Genomic DNA, 27,829 nt, shown 5'->3' with positions numbered 1-27,829 from the left:
ACCACCAACAGGCAATAAGAGTTTGTACATCAGCAAGGGAAGGGAAAGAATCAAACATTAATTGAAAAGGGATCTTTAGATAAGGATTGGAAGAGCTTCTTATATATCAGTGTGATACTGTTGTTGTTTGGATGATATTGTGCCAAATTACCCATTTGAATTCTACAGTACATTGACTGATGTTTTTCCAGTGACTGAATTGAATTGATCAATCATTTCATTGCCTTAGAAACACCACCTAAAATACTTATGTATTGATAGTTCTGGTTAGGTCATTTTAAACTACCCCAGGGACTGAACTTGTCTCCTCTGAACCACCACGTCTTTACTTCTCTGCATGTTGCTGAGTGTGGGTTTCAGCAAGAACAGTACATGGCAGGAGTAAGAAGTGGTAAAGGTGGGGGTGGGAGGCAAAGAGAAATCAGAGGTAAGAAACTGCCACTAAGGTATAGTGCCGGTGTTTTTCTCTTTGTAGCCACTTGATTTTTTCCCCAGTGGGGCCAGTCATTTATAAGGGCTACATTTTTTTAGACTTTCCAAGATTGTCCTTCCAAATCTGTCTTGCTACTACTCTTTTTGTTTTCAACACCCATCCTACACCAAGCCTGCCAGAAGAGCTAGAACTTCCAGCACTTTGCTGAATAAGAGTGGTGAGATGGGTACCAAGCTTATCAGGGTGGTTACTTGGTAATCGATATGAATTTATAATTACCTGAAACAAACATAATATAGTATGCCAAACAATTGAAACAAATATTAAAAAGCAGTGGTGAGAATAGACATCCTTGTCTTATTTCTGATTTTAGGGGGGGAATCATTCAGCATTAAGTATTTAACCATTATGTAAGATGCTAGCTTTAGATTTTCATAGATGCTGTTTATTAAGTTGCAGAAGTTGCTCTTTATTTCTATTTTTTTCTGGAAGTATTTTTTTTTCTCGAATGGATGTTCAGATTTGTTGTGTGCTATTATCATGTGATTTTTCTATTTAGACTATTATTATGGGTTACACTGATTGATTTTTGAATATTTAAATAACCAAGTTTTGATCCCCCAAATTGGTATAAATTACATAGTATAGAAGTCTTTTTTTAAATTTTGCTGATTTACATTTGTTTTTCTAAATTTAATCTTTATTTTTCCCATTACCATTTAGTTCTCTTATACCCCCCACCCCCCAGGAGTCACCACACTATTGTCCATGTCCATGAATCCTTTTTGCTTTTTGCTCAATCCTTCTACCCCATCACCTCCCCTCCACCACTAGCTGTCAGCCTGCTCTCCATCTATGAGTCTGTTCCAATTTTCCTTGTTAGTTTGTTCATTAGATTCCACATATGAGTGAAATCATATGATATTTATCTTTTTCTGATTGGATTATTTCACTTAGCATAATATTCTCCATGTCCATCCATACTGTTACAAAGGGTAAATCTTTCTGCTTTTTTATGGCCAAGTAGTATTCCATTCTGTAAATGTCCCACAGTTGTTTTATCCACTCATCTATTGGTGGACACTTGGGCTGATTCCATATCTTGACAATTGTAAATAATGCTGCAATAAACATAGGGGTGCTTATGTTCTTTTGAATTAGTGTTTTGGGTTCCTTTGGATATATTTCCATAAGTGAGATCCTGGGTCAAAAGGCAGATCTATTTTTAATTTTTTGTGGTATTTCCATACTGCTTTCCACAGTGGCTGCACCAATCTGCATTCCCACTAACAGTGCAAAATGGTTCCTTTCCCTTTCTCCACATCCTCACCAGCACTTGTTGTTTGTTGATTTATTGATGATAGCCATTCTGACAGGTGTGAGGTGGTATCTCATTGTGGTTTTAATTTGCATCTGTCTGATGGCTAGTGATGTTGAGCATCTTTTCCTATGTCTATTTTTTGTGCTATCTTTGTCTTCTTTTGGTGTCTGTGTAAGAGTGACTATAAAATGAGTTGTAATGTGGTCCTTCCTCTTTTATTTTCTATATGAGATTGTGGAGAATTTGTACTGCTTCTTTATTAAACATTTGATGGAATTCTCCAGTGAAATTGTATGGACCTGGAGATTGCTTTTTCTGGAGTTTTAAATTTATAGATTCAATTTTCTTAATAATTATAAGGTTATTCAAATTATTTCATATTGGAAACTTGTGGCCATTTTTGTTTTCTGAGGCATCAATTCATTTCACATCTAATTATCAAATTTATGTGTGTAGAATTTTTTGTAGTCATTTTTTTATCTTTTTGATATTTCTGAGGTCTATAGTGATATCCCCTGTTTCGCTGCTGATATTGGTAATTTGTGTCTTCTTACTCTTTTTTCTCTCAGTCTTGCTACAGGTTTGACAATTTTGTTGACCTTATCAAAGCAGCAGCTCTTTTTACATCATGTTCAGCCATCCACAGCAGCCACTTCTTTGTTTTCAAGTCATGATTCTCAGTTTTAGTTTACATAGTTAACATTTTGTTTCAATTACAATGACCCATTCCTATGGCCTTCACTTCCCTCCCCTATTATATGTCTTGGCAAGCTCTGCATTACTGTTTACCCTTCTTTTGGCCTTGCTTTCAAAAGGTGACAATGTCTTGCTGGTATATCTAGAAAGTTTTATTTTTATCAAGACTGGTTTACATCATAATTCCACAAAACAACTGAGTTCTAGGTAGAACTATTATAGCTACCTTGTAGAAAACTTGCCTAATACAAAGCTACAAGTATTTGGCAAAACCATGGTGTACTGCCTGGTTTGGCAGTAAAGTAGTAGGGTTTACGTCCTGGCTTTGCCACTTACAATCTCAAGTAACAGGCAAGGTGGTTCTTTGTTGCTCAGGTTTACCCAGTAAATCCTTGTGAAAGGCACCATTGAGATCCAGACAGATCTTTTATTTTTATTTTTGATTTTAGAGAGAGGGAAGTGAGGGAGAAAGAGAGTGAGAGAAATATTGATGTGAGAGAGAAACATTGATTGGCTGTCTTCCATAAGTGGCACAACTGGGAATGGAACCTGAAATCCATGCATGTGCCCTGACCAGGAATCAAACCAGCAACATTTTGTTTTGTGGGATGACCAACTGAGCCACACCAGCAGGGTGGGGCATCCAGGTAGATCTTGAAATGGCATAAACCTTCCCCAAACTGGCTGTACCTCACTTCTCATCACTGGGAAGTGATTTAATTGGTTCACATTGCTACCTTTTTCCTTTGTTTCCACTCAGCTGAGCCAGGCACAGGTGGACAATTCTGCATCACTGAACAGTCCTGCCTTGAAGATTGCTATTTCTATAGCTGTGCTTCTCAAATCTTCCCTAACTAGAAAAGTGTCTTTTATGCCTGTTTGAATTCTAGCCACCTTCCAGGGCTAGATTATATGTTCCCTGCCCAGCAAGGTCTTCTCTCACTATCCTAGGTCAAGCCGATGGTCCCTCTGAACTCTAGTAGGAACAACTATCCATTGAGACCTTCAGTAGCTTTATTTCTCGACATCATATTGGTTAGAATCACAGGCTTTTGTCAAGACACATCTGGACTTTAGTCTTGGTTCTACCGTTTCCCAGATTTATACCATTAGGCAATTTACACCACCTTTCTGGACCTTAATGACCTCCTTCGCAAAATTAGATAATTTCTTCCTGACAGGGCTGTATAAAGGTCAAATAAAATGTCTTAAAAGCTATTATGTGTCCAAAAAATAAGAAATATCTTAGATATAATGATAATTAGAAGTCAAGGTTAAATAGGAAATTATTCTTAAAATAATGTTGTAATAGGAGCATTATAAAACTATAGGTAAAGTAAAAAAAATCCATGTGTGTGTGTGTGTTTACACACACATACATAAAAAGAGTGAGAAGACACATTTCAAAATGTTACTCTGCATGATGTTTAGCTCTGGGTGATGGGCTTATCATTGTTTTGTTTTTTTAATTTTTCTATATTTTAAATTTTTAGGATGGACATGTAATAGACTTAAATGAGACAATATTATTTTTACAAAAGAAAAACTAAGGCCTGGTGTTATATTATTTGGTTATTTACATTCCCCCTTACTTTAGAAACAAGTTAAAGCAGCATACAATATAGCAAGATAAAAATGGAATATAAAACAAAATGAAACAAAAGAGAAAATGAGGGTAGGAAAGATCATATGTAGTAACACTGTACTGGCTTCCTTCCTTCTTTTTAAACAAAAAATATTTTATTTATTTTTAGAGAGGGAAAAAGAGGGAAAAAGAGAGGGAGAGAAACGTCAATGTGTGGTTGCCTCTGACACGCACCCGACTGGGCACCTGGCCTGCAAGCCAGGCATGTTTCCTCACTGGGAATCGAACCAGAGACCCTTTGGTTCTCATCCCGGCACTCAATCCACTGAGCCACACCAGCCAGGGCCCTTCCTTTTTAAAAAATTGTATTTTATTGATTATGCTATTATAGTTGTGCTGATTCTTCCTCGTTTTCCCTCTCTCCACCCAGCACACCCCACTCCCTCAGACAATCCCCCCACCGTTGTTCATGTCCATGTGTCATGTGAATAAGTTCTTTGGCTACTCTATTTCCTATACTGTACTTTATATCCTCATGGCTATTCTGTAACTACTTATTTGTACTTTTTAATCCCCTCACCTCTTCACCTATTTCCCCCTCCCCTTCCCATCTGGCAACCCTCTGGTAAGTAATTTCTTTCATCTTACTTTAAAGAGTCTCTCTTTATCTTTAACTTTTGACCTTTTAATAATGATGTGTCTTACAATGGGAGTCTTTGCATCCATCATAATTGAGACTCTCTGCATTCCCTGAACTTGCATGTCTATTTCCTTCACCAAATTAGGGAAGTTTTCTTTCATTATTTTTTCAGGTAGATTTCCATTTCCATTTTTTCTCTGTCTCTTCTGACACCTCTGTGATGTGAATTTTGGACCCATTAAAGTTGTCCCAGAGGCTATTTATACTACCCTCATTTTTTTTGGATTCTCTTTTCTTCTTATTCTGTGTGGTTGTTTTTTGCTTCCTTATGTTTCAGATCATTGATTTGATTTGTGGCTTCATCTACTGTACTGTTGTTTCCATGAAAATTGTTCTTTATTTCAATTAAAGTATCCTTTGTTTCTGTCTTTTTTTAAAGATTTTATTTATTTATTTTTAGAGAGGGAAGGGAGGGAGATAGAGAGAGAGAGAAACATCAATGTGCGGTTGCTGGGCATTATGGCCTGCAACCCAGGCATGCACCCTGGCTGGGAATCGAACCTGCGACACTTTGGTTCGCAGCCCGCGCTCAATCCACTGAGCTGCGCGAGCCAGGTGTTTCTGACTGTCTTTTTTATGCTGTTGAAGTCCTCACTAAGTTCCTTGATCATCCTTATAAACAGTGTTTTGAACTCTACAGCTGATAGATTGCTTGTCTCCATTTCATTTAGTTATTTTTCTGGAGTTTTGAACTGTTCTTTCATTTGGGCCATGTTTTTTTGTGTCCTTGTTTTGGCAGCCTCCCTGTATTTGTTTCTATGTATTAGGTAGAGTTGCTTTGATTCTGTGTCTTGGTAGAGTGGCCTAATATAGTAGGTGTCCTGTAGGGTCCAGTGGCACATCCTCCCCTATCACTGAAGCTGGATACTCAAGGTGTACCCTTTGTGTGGGCTGAGTACTCCCTCCTCTTGTAGTTGAGCCTTGGTTACTGTTGGCAGATCAATGGGAGTGATTTAACCAGGACAGTCGGCTACAAGGACTGGCTGTGAGCACTGATCACCAACCTCTGCCCTCTGTGCATGATCAGCTGTGCAGGGGCAGGGTGGTGGTGCTCCTATGTGATCTAGAGCTATTCACTGGGTGCATTGGCCATGGGGTTTCTCTGAGTGGTGCAGACCAACGTCAACCCCTACCTTATTGTTTTGCCCTAAGCACCCTGCCTGAGCTGTAAAGGTATCTGAGATGGCTGCTGCTTGTTCTGGGCTTGAAGATTCCCAGGCGAAGCCAAGCTGTGACTCTAATCTAGCTGCCACTAGGGCTCACTTAAGCCATCTGTTGCTTGTTTGATAGGACTTAGGAGTCAACACCAGCCATCCTTACAGAAAAGCAGCTTGGGTGGACCCATAAGTTGGGTGAGGTAGAGCCTCCTCCATGGGTCTCCAAGGTGGGTCACATAGTGTTAGCTAGGTTGATGAAGTCTCAGATATGGCACCAAGCCTACTAACTCTTTGTGAGGAGGGCTCAGCAAGGGGACAATGGCCTTTGCTTGCCCTGATGCCAAACACTTCAGTCTCTCCCTGTGTACCACTTGTGCCCTTCAGGCTGCTACCCTGGTGCTAGAGCTCAGAGGGAGCTAGTCTGAATAGGTGAGTCCATGTGTGGGTTCTTTAAGAGGAACTGCTTAGGGCTCCATCAGCCTCCTCCACTGATTCAATCCCTGCTGGTTTTCACAGCCAGAAGTTGTGGGGAATTACCCTTCTGGCACTGAAATCCTGGGCTGGGGAGCCTGGTGTGGGGCTGGGACTCCTCAGTCCCAAGATATCCCTCCCTAATTTTTATCCACGTGGGTGTGGGGCCAGCCCATTCCACATCTGTGTCCCTCCTACCAATCTGGATGAACGTGGTTTCTTGAGTTCTGTAGTTGTCAGACTTTCATCCAATTTGATTTCTGACATTCCTGAGTGATGGTTTTATATTTTAGTTGTAATTTTGATGTAGTTGTGCAAAGAGGTGACCCATGTCTGCCTGTGTAGCCATCTTGACTGGAAGCTCCTGGCTTCCTTTCTTAAAGAAAGATGTATTAGGATGTCTCCCAGTCATGAATGTAATAGGTAAAATTAACTTTTTAAAAGAAAGGAAGCATTTTATGACAAAATGTATTAATATTAAAATGATGAGCCCTGACTGGTGTGGCTCAGTGGATTGAGTGCCAGCCTGTGAACCAAAGGGTCACTGGTTCAATTTCATCCCTGGGTTGTAGGCCAGGTCCCCAGTAGGGGCTGTGGAAGGCAACCACACATTGATATTTCTCTCCCTCTCTTTCTCCCTCCCTTACCCACTCTCTAAAAATAAATAAATAATTGGTTTTTTTAAATGATGAGTAAAAGAGTGAAGAGTTTTCAGTATATTAAATATTGTGATTATTTTATTTTTGTCACAGTATATAGCCCTAAGAATCGATGGTTGCAATTATTTATATTATACTGGTAAGTTGCAAGTTACAAATATGTATTTGGTTAACATTGGCTTTGCTTATTTTCTTTGAATAAATTGAATGAAACCAGTTCAAACAGGGAGTGAAGTTCTTGTCCCAGCCCTACCATTAAGTAGCTAGACTTTAATTCCTGGGCTTATTCTCCCCTTCAAAAGTTGAGTGTCCTCACTCAACTTTTGAAGTTAGACAAAAGTTAGACAAGTTAGACAAGATCTAACTTTGATCATGTATAGTTTGTTAAAATTATAGTTTCTTGTTTAGAAATGTACATTTCCATTGATTTTTTCCACTTGAAAATATTTATAGTATGTTAGTTGGCCTATGTTGTAAAATATTCATCCTAGACTTATATAATGTTAATATAATTAAACTTCTTTTTTCTACAGAGAGACCTCTCTCCCCAAAAGCTGTCAAAGGATTTGAAACTACTCCACTTACCAAGAATTATTATTCCGTGGTGAGTGATGAGATGATAAACAAAATTTTTCTTGACTACATGGAACCACTTCACTTGTCAAACCACTGATATGTTGAGGTGACACAAATGAAAGACTAGATAAAGTTGCGTTATAAGGGTCGAATGTTAGCTGCATTACAATATAGCCACTGTACTGAAAAAATTCAAGTATAGCACAAAGATTTAGACCACAGGTGGCAAACACAAGGCCCACAGGCCAAATCCAGACCTCCACCTTGTTTTATCTGGCCCTCTACCTTGTTTTGTCTGGCCCAGCATCTTGTTTCTACCCAGTGGCAGCACCAAGTTCTCACTTAACTGTCAAGGAGTAGTTACATTTATACAGTCCTAAAATTACATTCAGCCCTTTGAAGGCAATTGCAAGGCTGATGTAGCACCCAATAAAAATGAGTTTGACTCCACTGATTTAGAGCAAAGCTTATTAAACTGCAGTGAAAGAGAAATTGCAGATATGATGGGAAAATTTAGCAGTTTGGTAGCCAACTTTGTCACAATTTTGTCACTGAATAGCCTTTCCAGATATTTAGCAGGTAAGTTCCAAAGTTCCTTTAATGCACTACAATTTCAGTGATTGCATACTGTGATTTTATTTTAGAACCAATCAATTCACTATGATCTTCTCTGAAATATTACTAACTTTGTTCTTGAGGAGAGCCTAAAAGGAAGGCTGCCCTTTGGTACAGAGGGAAGAATTAAATGGCTCTGGCTTGAACACAGATATTAGCTATAAATAGGGCATGTGCAATACTCAAAATAAGTTCCTATTTGAAAAAGAAATAATATCTGTTTCCTTAATCTGCTCTCTGCTTTCCTTCATGTCTTCTTTCCTGACTTGGCCTAGTCACTAATGAAAAAGTCAAGTCATGATAACCTCTGAGTTTCCTTGACTGGTAGTCGCATCACCCCTTCCCCTACACTGCAGAAGTGCAGTTTCACTTTTTACCCAGTGTTCCTTATGCATTTGTACTACATACTCTTTTCATTTTGTGCATGGATAAGCAGTTTTTAAACATCTCTATACACTTGGTTTGAAAAAAATCAATTTTACTCTTCAGTGAATTTGCTTCATAATGATGACATCAGCAGTAGCTGGTATGAAAAAATCAAGAAAGGACTTCATAACATAGGAGACAATTTTGTCACTATTTTCCCCCTTACATTTCTGAGGGATATATATATATATATATATATATATATAATTTTATATATATAAAATTACCTAGCACAGCTAGGCTCCCTTATCCCTTCCACTCTAACCACTTCTTTTAGCTTTCTGGTGACCCCCCAATGATTTAATTTCTAAAGAAAGGATGCATTCAAATGGTGGATGCAAAAGTTACTGTAGCTTCTTCTCCCTGTGGATCTGGAGCATACCCTCCATCATTCTGTCTTAGACCTCTCTCTGCCTCTATTGATTCTACCAATATAAAATATTGTTGGGATTATCCAAGGCAGATTAATCTCTGTGATTCTTATGGGTCTTATGTAAATCCTGTATATACTATATACAAATTCTATTTTTATCACCTACCTCCTATTGGAGTTCATGTACATTGTTTATACTACTATAAACAATTTAGCAGTAAACATATTATATGTGTAACTTGGCAAAGTAAATAAAGATTATTAGAGTAGATTCCTAGAAGTTAAATGGTTGGGTCAAAAGATACATATGTGTATTTTAAAAAATTTATAGATCTTCTCTCAAACCTCAAGCTTAATAAAGAAAATAGAATGTCTTGAGGAGTACATAATGGCCTTTGAAGGAGCTGTAGAGCTTTCTTGTAACTATTCCTGAATTATTGAGACCAGTTAGACATATTGCTGTAACTATATAGGAATGTGAAAGGATTTGGGTTGGTTGTTGGTATTTTGTTATTTCACATTTCTTTTGCTGTGAGTATTTAAGCAAATTTTCAGAGGCAATTAATTCAAAATATGTTCCAAATTTTCTGATTATTCTCCCAATTTGGTGATTGGCTTAGACAAATCAAAAAATTCTAGCCCATCCACACTATTTGGAGACCTGAAAAAAATCAAGTTTCCCACATGTAAGTTATCCCTATATGATCTTTTTTAAAGTTACACTTTATTGATTATGCTATTACAGTTGTCCCAATTTTCTCCCCTTATCCTCCTCTACCCAGCCTGCCCCCACTCCCTCAGGCAATCCCCTCATGTTCTCCATGTCCATGAGTCATGTGTATATGTTCTTTCACTACTCTATTCCCTGGGCTATACTTTATATCCCCATGGGTATTCTGTAACTACCAATTTGTACTTCTTAATCCCTTCATCTTTTCCACCCATTCCTTAGACTCCCCTCCCCTCTGGCAACCATCAAAACATTCTCTGTATCAATGATTCCATTTCTATTCTGTTTGTTTATTCTGTTTTTTAGATTCAATTGTTGATAGATACATGAATTTATTGCCATTGTTCATATTTTTTTTTTATCTTAAAGAAGACCATTTAACATTTTATATAGTACTGGTTTGGTGGTGACAAACTCTAGCTTTTTCTTGTGTGGGAAGCTCTTTGTCCTTTGGCTCAAAATAATACCTTTGCTCAGTAGAGTAATCTTAGCTGTAGGTCCTTGCTTTTCATGACCTTGAGTATTTGTTTTGCCAATCATTACTGGCCTGCCAAGTTTCTTTTGAGAAATCAGCTGACAGTCTTATGGGAGCTCCCTTGTAGATAACCATGGTAACTGCTTCTCTCTTGCTGCTTTTAACATTTTTCTTTGCCTTTAACCTTTGGCATTTTAATTGGTGTGTCTAGGTGTGGACCTCTTTGGGTTTATCTTGTTTGCAACTCTTCCTGGACTTGTATGTCTATTATTTTCACCAAGTTAAGGGAGTTTCCTGTCATTACTTTTTCAAATGGGTTTTCAATTTCTTGCTCTCTCTCTTCTCCTTCTGGCACGCCCGTGATATGAATGTTAGTATGCTTGAGGTTATCCCAGAGGCCCTTTACACTATCTTCATGTTTTTGGATTCTTTTTTCTTCTTGCTCTTCTGATTGGTGGTTTTCTGCTTCCTTATATTCTACCTCCCTGATTTGATTCTTGGCTTCATCCACTCTAATGTTGATTCCCTGTAAATTGTTCTTTATTTCAATTAGTGTATCCTTTGTTTCTGACTGTATGTTCTTTTAATACTGTTGAGGTCTTCACTAAATTCCTTCAGCATCCTTATAACAAGTGTTTTGAACTCTGTATCTAGTACATTGCTTATCTCCATTTCGTTTCATTCTTTTTCTGGAGTGTTGTTCCGTTCTTTCATTTGGGTCATATCTGTCTCCTCATTTTGGTGGCCTCCCTGTGTTTGTTTCTATGTATTAGGTAGAGCTGCTATGTTTCCTAGGCTTGGTACAATAGCCTAATGTAGTAGGTGTCCTATAGAGTCCAGTGGCACAGCCTCCCCTATTTCCCAAGCTGGGTACTCAAGGTGCACCCACCATGTGGGTTGTATACACTGTCCTATTGTAGTTCAGCCTTGACTGCTGTTGGCATGTCCAAGGTCAGCCACCAACTGTGTTCTTCCTGGAGTCACAAAACCTAAGCTACAGAGTGATCTGCAGATCACTGCTACTTGTGCTAGTCTTTGAAGTACCCAGGTGAGGCCAAGATGTGAACCATGGCCAGCTGCTGCTAGTACCGAGCCTGGGTCAATTTGGGAGAGGTATGGGACATGCTGAAGCCAGATGCTGCTTGTTTGAGAGAATTTAGGAGAATTTGAAGCATGGGTCAATACAAGACATTTGTCTGGAAAAGCCACTGGAAACAGTTTGGGTGGCCCTGAAGTTTAGTGGGTCAGGGCCTCAGAGAATCACCAGGGTGGGGCAAACAGTGTGAGCCAGGTTGTTGGAGTCTAAGACACGGTACCCCCCCATCTAACTCTGTGACTTTTGGGGGGAAGGCTCATAAAATGAACAATGGCCTCTGCCAGCACATCTGTCTGGAAGAAAGCTGACCCCCAGCTCTTGCCCTGATGCTGGACAATTCAATTCCTTACCATATGTCTCTGGTGCCTTTTAAGCTGCTGCCCCAGTGCTGGTGCTCAGAGGGAGTGAGTCTGAGTAAAGCCTGTGCTCTGGCTGGTGTGGCTCAGTATACTGAGTGCTGGCCTGTGAGCCAAAAGGTTGCTGACTTGATTCCCAGTCAGGGCACATGCCTGGGTTGCAGGCCGGGTCCCCAGAGAGGGGCACATGAAAGACAAACACACATTGATATTTCTCTTCCTCTCTTTCTCCCTTCCTTCTCCTCCCTCTAAAAAGTAAATAATTTTTTTAAATGTACGAAAAGAGGAACTGCCTGAGAGTCCAGCAGTTCCTGCCTTCCATAGCTTCAATCCCCACTGCCTTTTCACAGCCAAAAGTTGTGGGGACTTATCTTCCTGGCACTGGAGCCCTGGGGTTGGGCACCTGGTGTGGGGCTGGGACTCCTCACTCCTGAGATATCCTTGTGGTTTTTATCTACCACACGTAGGTATGGAACCAGCACATTCTGCTGGTTCCACCCCTCCTACAAGTCTCAATGTGGTTTCTTCTTTAATTCCATAGATGGTTTCATTTCCTTTTTGAAAGATTTTATTTATTTATTTATTTATTTATTTATTTATTTATTTATTTATTTTTATTTCCAGAGAGAGGGGGAGGGGGGGAGAAAGAGAGGGAGAGAAACAGAATGGGTGGTTGCCTCTTACACGCTCCCTTCTGGGAACCTGGCCTGCAACCCAGGCATGTGCCCTGAGTGGGAATGGAACCAGCGACCCTTTGGTTTGCTGGCTGGTGCTCAATTCACTGAGCCACACCAGCCAGGGCATAGTTGGTTTCTTTAATTCCGTAGTTGTAGGACTTCCATTCAGCTCTGTTTCTGACGGTTCTGGGTGATGGTTGTTCTATATTTTAGTTGTAATATTTATGTGGTTGTGTGGAGAGGCCAGCTGTGTTTACCTAGCCTGCCGTTTTGACTGGAAGTTCCCCCTATATGATCTTAAATTAACTCTTCGTCCTTCCAAAAGTCATTAGTAGTAGACATTTTTTGTTGCTAGTTTTATAAGAGAACTAGTGAAGGATTTTTTTAGTCCATTTTTAAAAACAGAACATTTTTTCTGATTATGAAACATATAAATAACTGTTTTTTCAAAAATAAGATAATACCAGAAAAAGTATAAAGTAGAAAAGAAGTATCACCTGTAATCCCACCACTCATAGATAACCACTATTAACATGTTGGTGAATGTTATGCCAAATATTCATTGAAATAGTGGTATGTGTGTATGTGTGTGCATATATATGGCCTATGATATGTATGTGCATGTATATATATGGATATATACTTATTTATATACTAAAAATAAAAATAGTAACTATTTACTTTTTATTATTTCCCCTTCATGGAGATTTTTCCACCCTCACTCCCCTACCCTCACAATACATTTTTGATGAAACATGTTTTTATACTCTTTCATTCAATGAGTTCTTTAAGGTCCAAATGCTCCATTTACGTTTGTCCTGTGTATTAGCAAGGGTTCTCCAGAGAAACAGAAACAATAGGATATATACAAAGAGATTTACTATAAGGAATTGGCTCACACAATTATTGAAGCTGAGAAGTTTCACAATCTGTAATCTGCAAGCTGGAGACCCAGGAAAGATGGTGGAGTAGTTAAGTTTTTGTCTAAAGACCTGAAAAGCAGCAGAACCAATGGTGCACATTTCTTTCTGAGATCAGAAGGCTGATGTCCCAGCTGAAGCAGTCAGGCAGAGTGAATTTTGCCTTCTTCTACCTTTTTGTTCTATTCAAGCTCTAAACAGATTAGATGATGCCCACCCAAACTGGGGAAGGCAACTTGCTTTATTCAATCTACAGATTCACCATCTCATCTGGAAACACCCTCACAGACACACCCAGAAATAATAATTGATCTGGGTACCTTGTGAACCAGTCAAGTTGACCCATGAAATTAACCATCACATCCTATAAACTTGGGCAGGATAGATAACCCTGGGAATTTGCAAGTGTATAGACATTCTCCTCTACTTTCTAAGGGATCATCTTCTGATTTCAGGCTCATTCAGGCACTGTTGCAATTATGGTGGCACATCAATTTTGAAATGTACAAAAACAAACAAATGAGCAAAATAGAAGCAGAGACTTGGAAATAAAGAACAAACTGACAGTGACCAGAAGGGTGGGAGGACAGGGGTATTGGGGGAAAGAAGGGGAAGGAGTAAGCCAAGAAACACAAATAGAGCACTCATGGGTATGGACAATGGAAGAGATTGACTATGGGAGTTGGGGAGGCATGGTAGGGGAGAGCAATGGGGAAAAAGGTCGGACAACTATAACTGAACAACAATGAAAATTGCAATCAATAAATCAATCAATCATTCAATGTTCTCCAGTTTGATCAAAGCAGCTTTAGGCACCTAGCTCAGACCAGCATCTGCCATGAGACATGTTTAATGTGTCTGACTGAGGCTTAGTCACTCTTGGTCTGTTGTTTTGAATGGGAGTTTAGCATCCTTTAGGGACATGACGGCATAGAGGAGGCTTTTTCTGCCCATGACCTTGGCTCCTTTATTGTCTTCAAAATTTAGTCGTATTTGTTAAACTCTCACCATTGGGAAAGAAACATTTGTCTATTAATTATTTTTCTAATAATCTTCTCTTCATTGTCCTTTTTTGCCCATTGTACTTTGATATAATGTGCCAGGAGGGATTAAAAAATAAAGAGCAGCAACAACAAAAGAAACATTATAACAATGTGAGGTTATGAATGTTTTAATTAGCTTGATTGTAATCATTTTACAATGCATGCATATACCAAAACATCAAGCTGGATACCTTAAACACATGCAATTTTATTGTCAATTATATCTCAACTATACTGAAAAAGTAAAGAACAAAAAAAGGAATCTATACAATACTGCTTAGTTATCAGGTTTATTTGCATGCAACACTTAGCTCTTAGCACCCATAGTCTCATTGGGAAGACAGTACAGACATTATAGCGTAAGCCACATGGCAGAGAATGATGCAAATTTATAAAGTGTTTTAAAATGCGTTTCTTCAAATGAGGTTGAGGAAGCCTTCCCCCACCACCCCAGAGCTTGCTAAAACTGTGGAACCTGGGCCCTACACCACACTTGCTATATTAAAATCTCTGGCCATAGATACCAGGAAAAGGCATTTTAACAACTACCTTAACCTTTTCTTACCCCTCCAAGTTGAATCTGATGCTCACTGAACTAAAGTTTGAGAACCAATAACGGGATAGGTTGAATAGAAGACACAGGCTTCTATGTGTTAGGACTTATGTAATCAGAGAAGAGCTGAAAGAAAGTTCAGGCAAGGGGAACTATATGAGAAAATTCACCCAGGAAGGAATGTACATACCTGTAATCTATCTCTGCAGGTCATAGTGTAGACTGTGCTCTGTTCTTCCCGCATCCAAATGTTCCTCTGAAGGTGGAACTCTTTATTCATTGCAAGTAGTGTAACACACTTTCAGGTTGCTGTCCTTAGTGCTGCCATAAATAAGCCAGACTCACAGACTAATACTCAACTCAGGGAATGAGCACCTGTCTACAGAGTGAGAGGTGATATTTCTCTACACCCAAATAGAAAAATATAATGAGTATTACTTCTTTCTTTCTAACTTTCTTCTACTTTGTTGTAACTTGTGGCAAATGCCTAAGGGGTATGTCTTACAGAACCTATATGCAATTGGAAAGATGGGAAGAAGTCTGTGGCATGCCAAGTTACATAAAAATCCCAGGAGACCTCCTGTAATGCTTGCTCTTGCCACCCACCTTCTTGCCCCATCTTCTCTCTCACTCATTTATCTACCCACTTGCTTCTACCCTGAATTTTCTCTACATTTTTAATGCTTATGAGCACCCTTTAAAAAAAACTTTATATTTTTAGAGCAGTTTTAGGTTCACAGCAAAATTAAGTAGAAGTTACAGAGATTTCTCATATGCTCCCTGCCAACACACATGCACACTCTCTCCCACTGTCAACATCCTGCCCCAGAGTGGCACATTTGTTACAAATGAGAACTCTACACTGGTACATCAGTATCACCAAAAGTTTACATTAGGGTTTACTCTTAGTGTTTCACATTCTATGGCTTTGGACAAATGTATAATGACATGTACCCATCATTACAGTATCATATAGAGTATTTTCACTGTCCTAAAAATCTTCTGTGTACCCACTTTTTTAAAAAAAAGATTTTATTTGTTGTTTTATTTATTTGTTTTTTATTTATTTGAAAGAGAAAGAGGGAGAGAAACATCAATGTGTGGTTGCCCCTCACATTCCCCCAACTGGGGGCCCGGCCCGTAACCCAGGCATGTGCCCTGACTGGGAATTGAACTGGTGACCCTTTGGTTCACAAACCCACACTCGATCCACTGAGCTACACCAGCTAGGGCATGTGCACCCACTCTAAAAAAATTCACCAGCCTAAACTATGATATGTATCTATCCATTTATTCCTTACTCATGTTCCCTATTATTTTTTACATACCCATTTCCTGTCTTATCTTTTATACATTTCTTCCATGTAAAGGATAGAGGTAGAAAGAAAAGATAACAGTGTTTTGCAGAGTCTATCTGTCAATGATAGGGGATAGTGGTGCCGTTGTGACAGCCAAGGACCTGGAAATGTGAAGTCAGCCACTGCACTTGAATGTAAACAGATGGCTCTATTGGAATATAAGTCAAATATGAGTATAAAAGAGTGTATTATATAAAAGAGTGTATTAATATATTGCCTTTTAAAACCTCATAGGGCTTTACCAACATTAACTTACTTTTACAGGAATCATAATCATTTTAGAAATCCTATAATATGATGGTTTCACTTTGATTTAAGGTTTCCTGAGGCCATTATACTCTTCCTTTATTATTGGCTATATCTGTTTTCAGCCTTTGTTTATGCATGCTAGGCCCACAAAATAATGTCTTCATTCTTTTATGACTCTTTCCTTTTGGAAAATGGAGTTATAAAAGTGCACACTCTAAAGACTTTTTTTTCTTTTTTAAAAATTTTAATTATTGTTCAAGTACGGTTTTCTGCCTTTTACCCCCATCCCAGCCCACCCACGCAGCCCTCCCTATCTCCCTCCCATTTCCACCCCCCTTGTTATTGTCCATGTGTCCTTTATACTTGTTCTTGCAAACCCTTCTCCCTTTCCCCTGAAACTCCCTCCCCTCTCCCATCTGGTCACTGTCAGCCTGTTCTCAATTTCAGTGCCTTTGGTTATATTGTCTTTGCTTGTTTGTTTATTTTGTGGATTACATTCCTGTTAAAGATGAGATCATATGGTATTTGTCTGTCACTGCCTGGCTTATTTTGCTTAGCATAATGCTCTCCAGTTCCATCCATGCTGTTGCAAAGGGTAGGAAGTCTTTCTTTCTCTGTGCTACATAGAATTCCATTGTGTAAATGTACCATAGTTCTTTGACCCATTCATTTGCTGATGAGCACCTAGGTTTCTTCCAGCACTTAGCTATTGTACATTATGCTGTTATGAACATTGGGTTCATAGGTTCTTTTGGACTGGTATTTCAGGGTTCTTGGGATATAATCCTAGCAGTGGAATTGCTGGGTTAAAGACTTTCCAGGAAATGCAAGAAATATATTTTACTGGAAAATCAATAGCCTAGGATGGAGGTACAAAAAGCCTCAACTTCTTTTGCTATGGCTTTTCACCATCTGTTTTATTCTAAATTTAGTCAAAGGTTAATTGAACAAAAGGATACTCAGTGGTTACTGTGAAGATAGTCAGGGAAGCAAAGGCAATGTCTAGATACAGTCTATTTTAGTAAATTTGAATGGATTCATCTTGATCAAATTGTACTGCTCTGAAATTTGTTGGCCTGCCAAACTGCTTGCCTTCTGACTCATTACTGAAGACTTCTGTTTGGGAGCACATAGCTTTCTCTGTCTGCTTCCTTTTTTATCCTTTTACAGTAGATGCCCTGTGGCCTGGAAAATAAAGAACTAGTCTTACAAGTTCATCATTTTGGTCTTTTGAGATTGAGGAAAGCAGTGAATGTCCAAGTGAATTTAGGAAAGAATCCCAAACATTCACACTGATAAGCATGTCTACTTCTCAAACCACAGCATGGACATATTATTATTATTTAATGCATTACCATTCAAAAAGTTTTTACATCATTTAATGAAGGATTCATTAATTACCCTTATCAATTTAGTTTTGTAAAGTCAATATTCAGCCACCCTCAAAACTGGCAAGAATATGAATTTAATGTACATTTTCCATTTATCTCTCCAGAAATCACTCAAAGGCACAGAAAGTGTCTCCTTACCTCACCTTTGCCTTCTATGTCTCCCATACTAGTGGTCCAACAGAGATGGAATTCCTCAAGTGTGCTGCCTCACCTACCAAATAAACCCACTGGAACAGGACAGTTGGCACCTTGAAAAATCTTAATGATTTCTTTTACAGGAGCCACAGATAGTACACCTGAAAGTAATAGAAAATAAAATTTAAAAAGGAGCTCAATGATAGTATTTTAAAGCAAGTTAAAATAGCAAAGCTGTTTCAATGAGGAGAGAGAGGTTGAATTATAGCAACTATAACAATGTTAAATTGTTTTACAAATCACATTTTAAAAATATCTATATGATTTACAAAATTTTTAATTTTCAATTACAGTTGACATACAATATTAGTAGTTTTAGATATACAACAGTGATTACAGATTTACATACCTTATGATGTGATCATTCCAACAAGTCTAATACTTATTTGACACCATACATACTTATTATAATATACAAATCACATCTTATGATGTAAATGATATCTATGATTTTTCTATTTTAAAAACTCCCTTCAGGCAATGACTTGGTTTTTTATTTTGTCTTTCTTTTTTTCAACAAAAATTATAATTTGGATAATATGACAGTTACAGACATATAGACAGCTGTACTTGAAAGGAAGGTAAAGATATAGATGGCTTATTAACACACAATCCTTTTAGAAAAAATGTGAACAAAAGGAGATGATTAGATAACTTCATTCCCAGCTGAATATAAGTTGGAAAGCATGCCACCATCTCTTTTCCTCAACGCAGATACTATAGACAAACAAATAAATATATATTTTTAAAGATTTTATTTTATTTTTATTTTTTAGAGAGGGAAGGGAGGGAGAAAGAGAGAGAAACATCAATGTGCAGTTGCTGGGGGTCATGGCCTGCAACCCAGGCATGTACCCTGACTGGGAATCGAACCTGCTACTCTTTGGTTCGCAGCCCGCGCTCAATCCACTGAGCTGCGCCAGCCAGGGCACAAATAAATATTTTTAATAAAGTAATCTGCATATGAACTTTACCTCTTAATATAATATGGTACCATTGAATTATAATACAGTTCTTTTCATTTCCAAGAATAAAAAAATGAAAACTAGTGCTGAACATGAGTATAAGTGATTACTTGAGGTACTGCAGTGAACAGCTCAGCTGGGCAGAGAGCTATAATGTGGACAAATCTGAGTTGGAGGGACACTATACTTGACAAAGATGTAGAGTCAGAAAAAACAAATTTTTATTAATAGATGAGAAATTTGTACTTTCATTTTTTAAAATAACAGTTTTATTCACATATAATTCACATAGCAACAAAACTTACCATTTTAAAGCACACAATTCACTGATTTTTAGTAGATTAACAGAGTTATGTGATCACCACTGGTTTATTTTATCATTTTCATTACCCTGATAAGAAACTGTATTCATTAGCAGTCATTCCCTCCAAGCCCTTGACAACCATTAATCTTTTTGTTTCTATGGATTTTGCCTATTCTGGACATTTTATATAAATTGAACAACACAATATTTGTTCTTTGTGCCTGGCTTCTTTCACATGAATAATATTTTCAAGCTTCATCCATGTTATATGGATGTGTCAGTACTTCTTGTCTTTTTATGGCTGAATAATCTTCTATTGTATGGATATACCAGATTTTGTATATCCATTAATCAGTTGATGGACCTTTGGATTATTTCCAATTGTTGGTTATTATAAATAATGCTGTTGTGAAAATGCATGTGCAAATTTTATGTGGGTATGTATTTTCATTTCTCTAGGAGTGGAATTGCTAGGTCATTTGGTAACTTTATGTGTAACTTTTTGAGGAACTGACAGACTGTTTTCTACAGCAGCTACATCTTTTAACATTCCTACCAGCAATGTATGAAGATTCTAGTTTCTCCACATCCTTACTAACATTTGTTATTCTATGTCTTTTCCTTTTCTTTTTATTATAACCACCCTAATGAGTGTGAAGTATTATTTCATTGTGGATTTTGATTAGCATTTCCCTAATGGTTAATGATGTTCAGTATGTTTCCCTTTGCTCATTGGCCATGTGTATATCCTCTTTGGAGAAATGTCTACTCAAATCCTTTTCCAAGTTTTAATTGATTATTTTTATCATTGAGTTGTAAGAACTCTCTATATGTTCGGATACTAAACTTTCCTCAGATGTATAACTTGTAAATATTTCTCCCAATCTGTGGGTTGTCTTTTCACTTCCTTGGTAATATCCTTTTGTCACACAAATTTTTTAATGTTCATAAATTCTAATTTGTCCATTTTTTCTCTAGTTGCTTGTGCTTTTTTATTTGGTGTCATCCAAGATTTCATGGCATAATCCAAGGTCATGAAGATTTTCTTCTTTGTTTTATTCTGAAGTTTTGTGGATTAAGTCTTGAATTCATTTTGAGTTAATATTTGTATATGGCATGAAGTAGGAGTACAAATTCTTCCTTTTGCATGTAGATATCCAGTAGCCCCAACACCATTTGTTGAAAAGGCTGTTCTTTCCAGCCTTTCCAGACTTGATTTCCAGAAATCAATTGATCATGGGTTCATTTCTGGGCTCTCAATTCTATTCCATTGATCTACTCTATGCTGATAATACACTCTCCTGTTACTGTAGCATTGCAGTGAGTTGTTGTTTTTTTTTTAAGATTTTATTTATTTTTAGAGAGGGAGAGGGAGAGAGAGAGAGAGAAACATCAATGTGTGGTTGCTGGGGGTTATGGCCTGCAACCCAGGAATGTACCCTGGCTGGGAATCGAACCTGCGACACTTTGGTTCGCAGCCCGCGCTCAATCCACTGAGCTACGCCAGCCAGGGCTGCAGTGAGTTTTTAAATTGGAAAGTGTACACTCTATGTTCTTCTTTTCCAAGATTTTAAGAGTGTGTGAAGGATTGGTGTGCATTTGTTAAACTTTTGCAGCCATCTAATCCTGGGCTTTAACTTATGGGAAGTTGTATTGAATAGTAATTCAAACTCTTTATTTGTCATACATCTATTCAGATTTCACAGGTTAGTGCAAGTACGTTATAATAAGAAAATATTCCTGGTTCCTTTTTCCCATCCCTGTATCATTGTTTTCATTCATTTCATTTATATATAGGTGTGCATCAGCATTATTTGTAAACATATAAAATCTATTATTTTTATTTCTATTATTATTTTGAAGAGACTTATCTGTTAGACCAATTAAGAATGAGAAAAATGCATAGCCCTGACTGGTGTGACTCAGTGGATTGAGTGCTGCCTGCGAACCAAGGAGTCACCAGTTTGATTACTAGTCTAAGGCACATGCCTGGGTTGCAGGTCCCCCATTATGGGGTGCATGAGAGGCAACCACACACTGATGTTTCTCTCTCTCTCCCTCCCTTACCATCTCTAAAAATAAATAAATTAAATCTTTTTTAAAAAGAATAAGAAAAAGAAAAGTTTTTACTTTACCTTCTCTTATTCTTTCTTTCATGCTTTCTTTCTTTATGTAGATTTGAATTTCTGACCTTTTATATTTTCTTGTCTCTGAAGAACATTTTAAAAACATTTCTTGCAAGGCAGGTCTAGTGGCAGAAGTTTTTCTCAATTTTGTACAACTGAGAAAGTCTTTATTTCTTCTTGATTTTGAAAAAAAAGTTTTACAAGATACAAAATTCCAGGTTGGTGTGTTTTCTTTCCCCTCAGCACTTTAAACATTTCACTCCACTCTCTTGCTTGCATGGATTCTAAGGAGAAGCTGATATAATTCTTACCTTAAATCTTCTATAAGTAAGCTGTTTAGCCCCTGTGGCTTCTTTTAAGATTTTTATTTTTAATTTTTCTAGAATTTGAAAATAATATGACTAGGTGGTTTTGAGGGGCGGGGAGCATTTATTCTGCTTGGTTCTGTCTGAGCTTCTTGAATCTGTGGTTTGGTGTCTGACAGTAATTTGGGGAAATTCTCAATCATTGTTGTTTCAAATACTGCATCTATTCCTTTTTCTCTTTCTTCTGGTGTTCTGATCTCATATGTCACACCTTTAGTATTTGTCCCTCAGTTTTAAGATACTCTGTTCCAATTTTTTAGTCTTTTTTTTTCTATTTGCTTTTCATTTTGGAAGTTTCTATTGATATCCTTAAGCTCAGAGATTTCATTCCTCACTGGCTCAGCCTACTGATGAACGCATTAAAGGCATTCTTTTTTTTTTTTTGCATTTTTTATTGTTGTTCAAGCACAGTTGTATCCATTTTCCCCCACCGCTCCCCCCACCCTGGCCATCCCCACTCCCCACCTTTGAACCTATCCCCTTTGGTTTTGTCCATGTGTCCTTTGTACATGTTCCTGAAAACCCTTCCCTCTTCCCCACCCCCCTGTTATTCCCTCCCTCCTCTCTGGTTACTGTCAGTTTGTTCTTAATTTCAATGTCTCTGGTTATATTTTGCTTGCTTGTTTGTTTTGTTGATTAAGTTCCACTTATAGGTGGCATCATGTGGTATTTATATTTCACCCACCACTTGGTTTATTTCACTTAGTGTAATGCTCTCCAGATCCATCCATGCTGTCCCAAAGGGAAGGACCTCCTTCTTTCTTTCTGCTGCATAGTGATCCATCATGTAAATGTACCATAGTTTTTTGATCCATTCACTTACCAATGAGCACTTAGGTTGCTTCCAGCACTTGGCTATTGTGAATTGTGCTGCTATGAACATTGGGGTGCATAAGTTCTTTTGAATTGGTATTTCAGATTCTTAGGGTATAATCCCAGCAGTGTAATTGCTGGGTCAGAAGGCAGTTCCATTTTTAGTTTTCTGAGGAAATTCCATACTGTTTTCCACAGTGGTTGTACCAGTCTGCATTTCTACCAATACTGCACTAGGGTTCCCATTTCTCCACACCCTCTCCAACATTTGTTGTTTGCTGATTTGTTTATGAGGGACATTCTGACCCTCATGAAGTCGTATCTCATTATGACTTTAATTTGCATCTCTTGGATGGCTAGGGATGTTGAGCATCCTTTCATATATCTCTGGGACCTTTGTATGTCTTCCTTGGAGAACTGTCTGTTCAAGTAATTGGCCCATTTTTAAAAATATTTTATTTATTTATTTTTAGAGAGAGGGGAAGGGAGACAGAAAGAGAGGGAGAAAAAATCAGCATGTGGTTGCTTCTTACACATCCCTAACTGGGGATTTGGCCCACAACCCAGGCATGTGCCTTGACCATGCTCTCTGACTGGTAATTAAACTGGCAACCTTTTGGTTCACAGGCCTGTGCACAATCCACTTAGCCACACCAGTCAAGGACCTTTGCCCATTTTTTAATTGGGGTGATTGTCCTCCTGGAGTGGAGTCATGTGAGTTCTTTATATGTTTTGGAGATCAAACCCTTGTCCAAGGTATCATTGGCAAATATGTTTTCTCATATGGTTGATTCTCTTTTCATTATATTGCTATTTTCTTTAGCTGTGCAGAAGTTTGTTTTTTTTTTATTTTGACAAGATACCATTTGCCTATTCTTTTCTTTATGTCTCTTGCTCTAGGGGACATATTGGTGAAAATATTGTTGCATGGAATATCTGAGATTTTCCTGCCTATGTTCTCCTCTAGGACTTTTATGGTATCACGGCTTATATTTAAGTATTTTATCCATCTTGAATTTATTTCTGTATATGGTGTAAGTTGGTAATTGAGTTTCACTTTTTTGCATGTAGCTGTCCAGATTTCCCAGCACCATTTGTTGAAGAGGCTATTTTTACTCCATTTTATGCTTCTGCCCCCTTTTTTGAATATTAATTGACCATAGAGACTTAGGTTTATTTCTAGGCTCTCTATTTTGTTCCATTGGTCTATGTGCCTGTTCTTATGCCAGTACCAGACTGTTCTGATTACAGTGGCTTTGTTATATAGTTTGATATCAGGTATTGTGATCCCTCCTACTTTGTTCTTCTTCCTCCAAATTGCTGTTGCTATTCAGAGTTGTTTATGGTTCCATATAAATTTTTGAAATGTTTGTTCTATATCTGTGAAATATGTCATTGGTACTTCAGTAGGGATTGTATTGAATCTGTAAATTGCCATAAATTTATAGATGGAATTTACAAATGTGCATCTATAAATGTATGGACATTCTGATAATGTTAATTCCTCCAATCCCTGAGCATGGTATATGCTTTCATTTGTTTGTGTCTTCCTTGATTTCTTTCTTCAGTGTTGTGTAGTTTTTCTGAGTACAGGTCTTCTACCTCCTTGGTTAAGCTTGTTCTTAGGCACTTTATTTTTCTTGTTGCTATATCAAATGGTATTCTTTTCCTGATTTCTGTTTCTGATATTTCATTGTTGGTGTACAAAAATGCCTTTGATTTCTGAATATTGACTTTGTATCCCACTGTTTTGCCAAATTCATTTATTAGGTCGAATAGTTTTTTGGTGGGGTCTATAGGGTTTTCTATGTACACTATCATGTCATCTGCAAACAATGGCAATTTTGCTTCCTCCTTTCCAATTGGGATGCCTTTTACTTCTTTTATTTTTCTATTTCTTTTAGTTTTATTTATTTATTTTTAGAGAGGGGATGGGAGAGGGGAAGAGGAGGAGAGAAATATCAGTGTGTAGTTGCCTGTCTCACAGCCCCTACATGGGACCTGGCCTGCAACCGAGGCATGTGCCCTAGACTGGGAATCAAACTGGCAACCCTTTGCTTCACAGTCTGATGCTTATTCCACATAGCCACACCAACCAGGGCTGTATGCCTTTTATTTCCTTTTTGTTGTTGTTGTTGTTGTCTGATTGCTGTGGCTAGGACTTTTAATATTATGTTGAATAGAAGTGGCGAAAGCAGACATCCTTGTCTTGTTCCTGATCTTAGTGGGAAAGTTTTTAGGTTTTGCACATTGAGTATGATGTTGGTTGTAGGTCTCTCCTATGTGGTCTTTATTATGTTGAGGAATGCTCCCTCTATTCCCGCTTTGCTTAGTGTTTTTGTCATAAATGGGTTCTGTATCTTATCAAATGCTTTTTCCACATCTATTGATATGATCATGTGGTTTTGTCTTTCCTTTTGTTTATGTGATATATTAAGTTTATTGATTTGTGGATATTGTACCATATTCACATCCCTGGGATGAATCTTACTTGATCATGGTATAATCATTTTAATGTATTGCTGGATGAGGTTTGTCAATATTTTGTTGAGGATTTTAGCATCTATGTTCATTAGTGATATTGGCTTGAAGTTTTCTTTCTTTGTTTTGTCTTTATCTGGTTTTGGGCTTAGGATGATGCTGGTTTCATAAAAAGAGTTTAGGAGTCTTCCCTCTTCTTGGATTATTTGTAATAGTCTGTGAAGGATCGGGTTTAGCTCTTCCTTAAATGTTTTGTAAAATTCTCCTGTGAAATCTTCTGTCCAGTGCTTTTGTGTGCTGGGAGGGTTTTTTATTATTATTATTACTGCTTCGATTTCATCAGCTCTTGGTCTGTTTAGGCTTTCTGCTTCATCTTCATTCAGTTTTGGAAGATCATATTTTTCTAGAAATGTGTCCATTTCACCTAGGTTTTCAAATTTCTTGGCATATAGTTATTCATAGTAATTTGTTATGATCATTTGTATTTCTGTGGTATCAGTTTAGTATCTCTTCTTTCATTTCAGATTGTGTTTATTTGGGTCCTCTCTCTCTCTCTCTTTTTTATTTTGGTAATCCTGCTTAGAGGCTTGTCAATTTAATTTACCTTTTCAAGGAATCAGCTCCTGGATTTATTGATCCTTAGAATTGTGCTTTTAGTCTCTATGTCATTTAATTGTGCTCTGATCTTGGTTATTTCCTTCCTTCTACTTGCTCTTGGCTGTCTTTGTTGTTGTCCCTCGAGTTCCTGTAGATGTAGGGTTATGTTGTTTGTTTGAAATGTTTCTATCTTTTTTAGGTAGGCCTGTATTACTATGAATTTCCCTCTCGGGGCTGCTTTCACTGATTCCCATAAGTTTTGGAGTGTTGTGAGTTCATTTCATTCTTTACAGAAACTTTGATATCTTACTTGATCTCATCATTAACACATTCATTGTTTAATGTCATGGTATTCAATCTCCATGGGTTTGAGTGTGTTTTTTTTCCCCTTGAGTTTGGCTTCTAGTTTCAGTCCCTTGTGGTGAGAGAAAATGCTTGATGTGATTTTGATTTTCTTGAACTTGTTGAGGCTTGTTTTGTATCCTATCATGTGGTCTATCTTTGAAAATGTTCCATGTACATTTGAAAAGAATGTGTATTTTGCTTCTTTGGGATGAAAGGTTCTATATATTCAGTTAAGTCCATTTGATCTAGGATATTGTTCAATGCTACAATATCTTTATTGACATTTTCTTTGAAAAATCTATCCATTTTTGATAGTGGGGTGTTAAAACCCAGTACTATAATTGTGTTGTTGTCAATATCTTTCTTGAAGTCCTCCACGATTTTCCTTATATATTTGGGTGCTCCTATGTTGGGTGCAAATAAGTTTATAATGTTTATGTCTTCTTGATGGATTCTTCCCTTGAATATTTTGAAGTGCCATCTGGGTCTCTTTTTATGGCCCTTCTTTTGAAGACTATTTTGACTGATATGAGTATTACTACCCTGGTTTTTTTTCCCCTGTCCATTTCTTGGAATATTTTTTTCCAATCCTTCACTTTCAGTCTGTGTGGATCTTTTGTTCTTAGGTTGGTCTCTTGTAGGCAGCACATTTGTGGGTCATGATTTCTTATCCATTCAGCTCTTCTGTGTCTTTTGATTGGAGTATGTAATCCATTTACATTTAAGATTATTATTTATAGGTACTTGTTCATTGTCATTTTACTCCTTTTGTACCTGTTTGCTCCCTCCCTCTCTCTCTCTCTCTCTCGCTGTTTTTCTTCCTTTTGTTAAAGCAGTCCCTTTAGCATATCTTGCAGTGCAAATTTGGTGAAAGTGTATTCTTTCATCCTTCTTTTGTCTGGGAAACTCCTTATTTTGCCTTCCACTGTAATTGAGAGCCTTGCTGGGTAGAGTAGCCTTGGTTGCAGAGCCCTGGTTCTCATTACTTGGAATATTTCTTGCCATTCTCTTCTGGCTTTCAGTGTTTCCATTGAGAAGTCAGCTGCTAGTCTTATTGGGGCTCCCTTGTATGTTACTTCCTGTTTTCCCTTGCTGCCTTTATGATTCTCTCTTTGTCTTGGAATTTTGACATTTAATTATGATGTGTCTTGGAGTGGGCCTCTTTGGGTTCCTTTTGATTGGGACCCTCTGTGCTTCATGGATTTGTGTACCCTTTTCTCATCAAATTAGGGAAGTTTTCCATCATTACTTTTTCAAACAGGTTTTCTATCCCCTGCTCTTCTTCTTTTCCTTCTAGTATCCCTATTATATGGATATTACTATTTTTCATGTTGTCCTGCAGTTCCCTTAATCCCTCTTCATCACTTTTTAGTCTTTTTTCCTTTTCTTGCTCTTTCTGGTAGTTTTTTTCTACCTTGTCATGCAGCTCACTAATTCAGTCCTCTGCTTCATCTAGCCTGCTTTTGATTCCTTCCTACTGTGTTCTTCTCTCCAGAAATTGTGTTCTTCAATTCAGACATTGTGTTCTTCATTTCCTTTTGGCTCTTGTTGATATTTTCTATTATCTTTTTAATGTTGATATAGTTTGCCATAAGTTCCTCATAGTTTCCCTGTAGTTTTTGGTAATTCCCAACAAGCTCATTGAGCTTCCTTATTTGCTTTGAACTCAATATCTGATAGTTGACTTGTCTCTATTTCATTTAGCATTCTTTCTGAGGTTTCCTCTTTTCCTTTCATTTGGGGTTTGTTTCTTTGTCTTCCCATGCTTGTGGGACTCT

The 27,829-nt window shown here is 37.7% G+C and overlaps 1 protein-coding gene across 3 annotated transcripts in view; it reads left to right on the top strand.

Moving 5' to 3' along the window:
* ARHGEF6 (Rac/Cdc42 guanine nucleotide exchange factor 6) overlaps nucleotides 1-27,829 on the top strand; it is a 145,870-nt gene that overhangs the window by 48,375 nt on the left and 69,666 nt on the right. For all 3 annotated transcript variants that reach the window (XM_036016948.1, XM_028523142.2, XM_036016949.1), the window contains one exon: nucleotides 7,556-7,626. In XM_036016948.1, coding sequence (XP_035872841.1) covers nucleotides 7,556-7,626 — 71 coding nt within the window. The remainder of the gene's footprint in view (nucleotides 1-7,555; nucleotides 7,627-27,829) is intronic.

The sequence above is a fragment of the Phyllostomus discolor genome, chromosome X (assembly GCF_004126475.2).
Source record: "Phyllostomus discolor isolate MPI-MPIP mPhyDis1 chromosome X, mPhyDis1.pri.v3, whole genome shotgun sequence".
Lineage (NCBI taxonomy): Eukaryota > Metazoa > Chordata > Mammalia > Chiroptera > Phyllostomidae > Phyllostomus > Phyllostomus discolor.
This window is presented reverse-complemented; position numbering and strand designations above follow the sequence as displayed.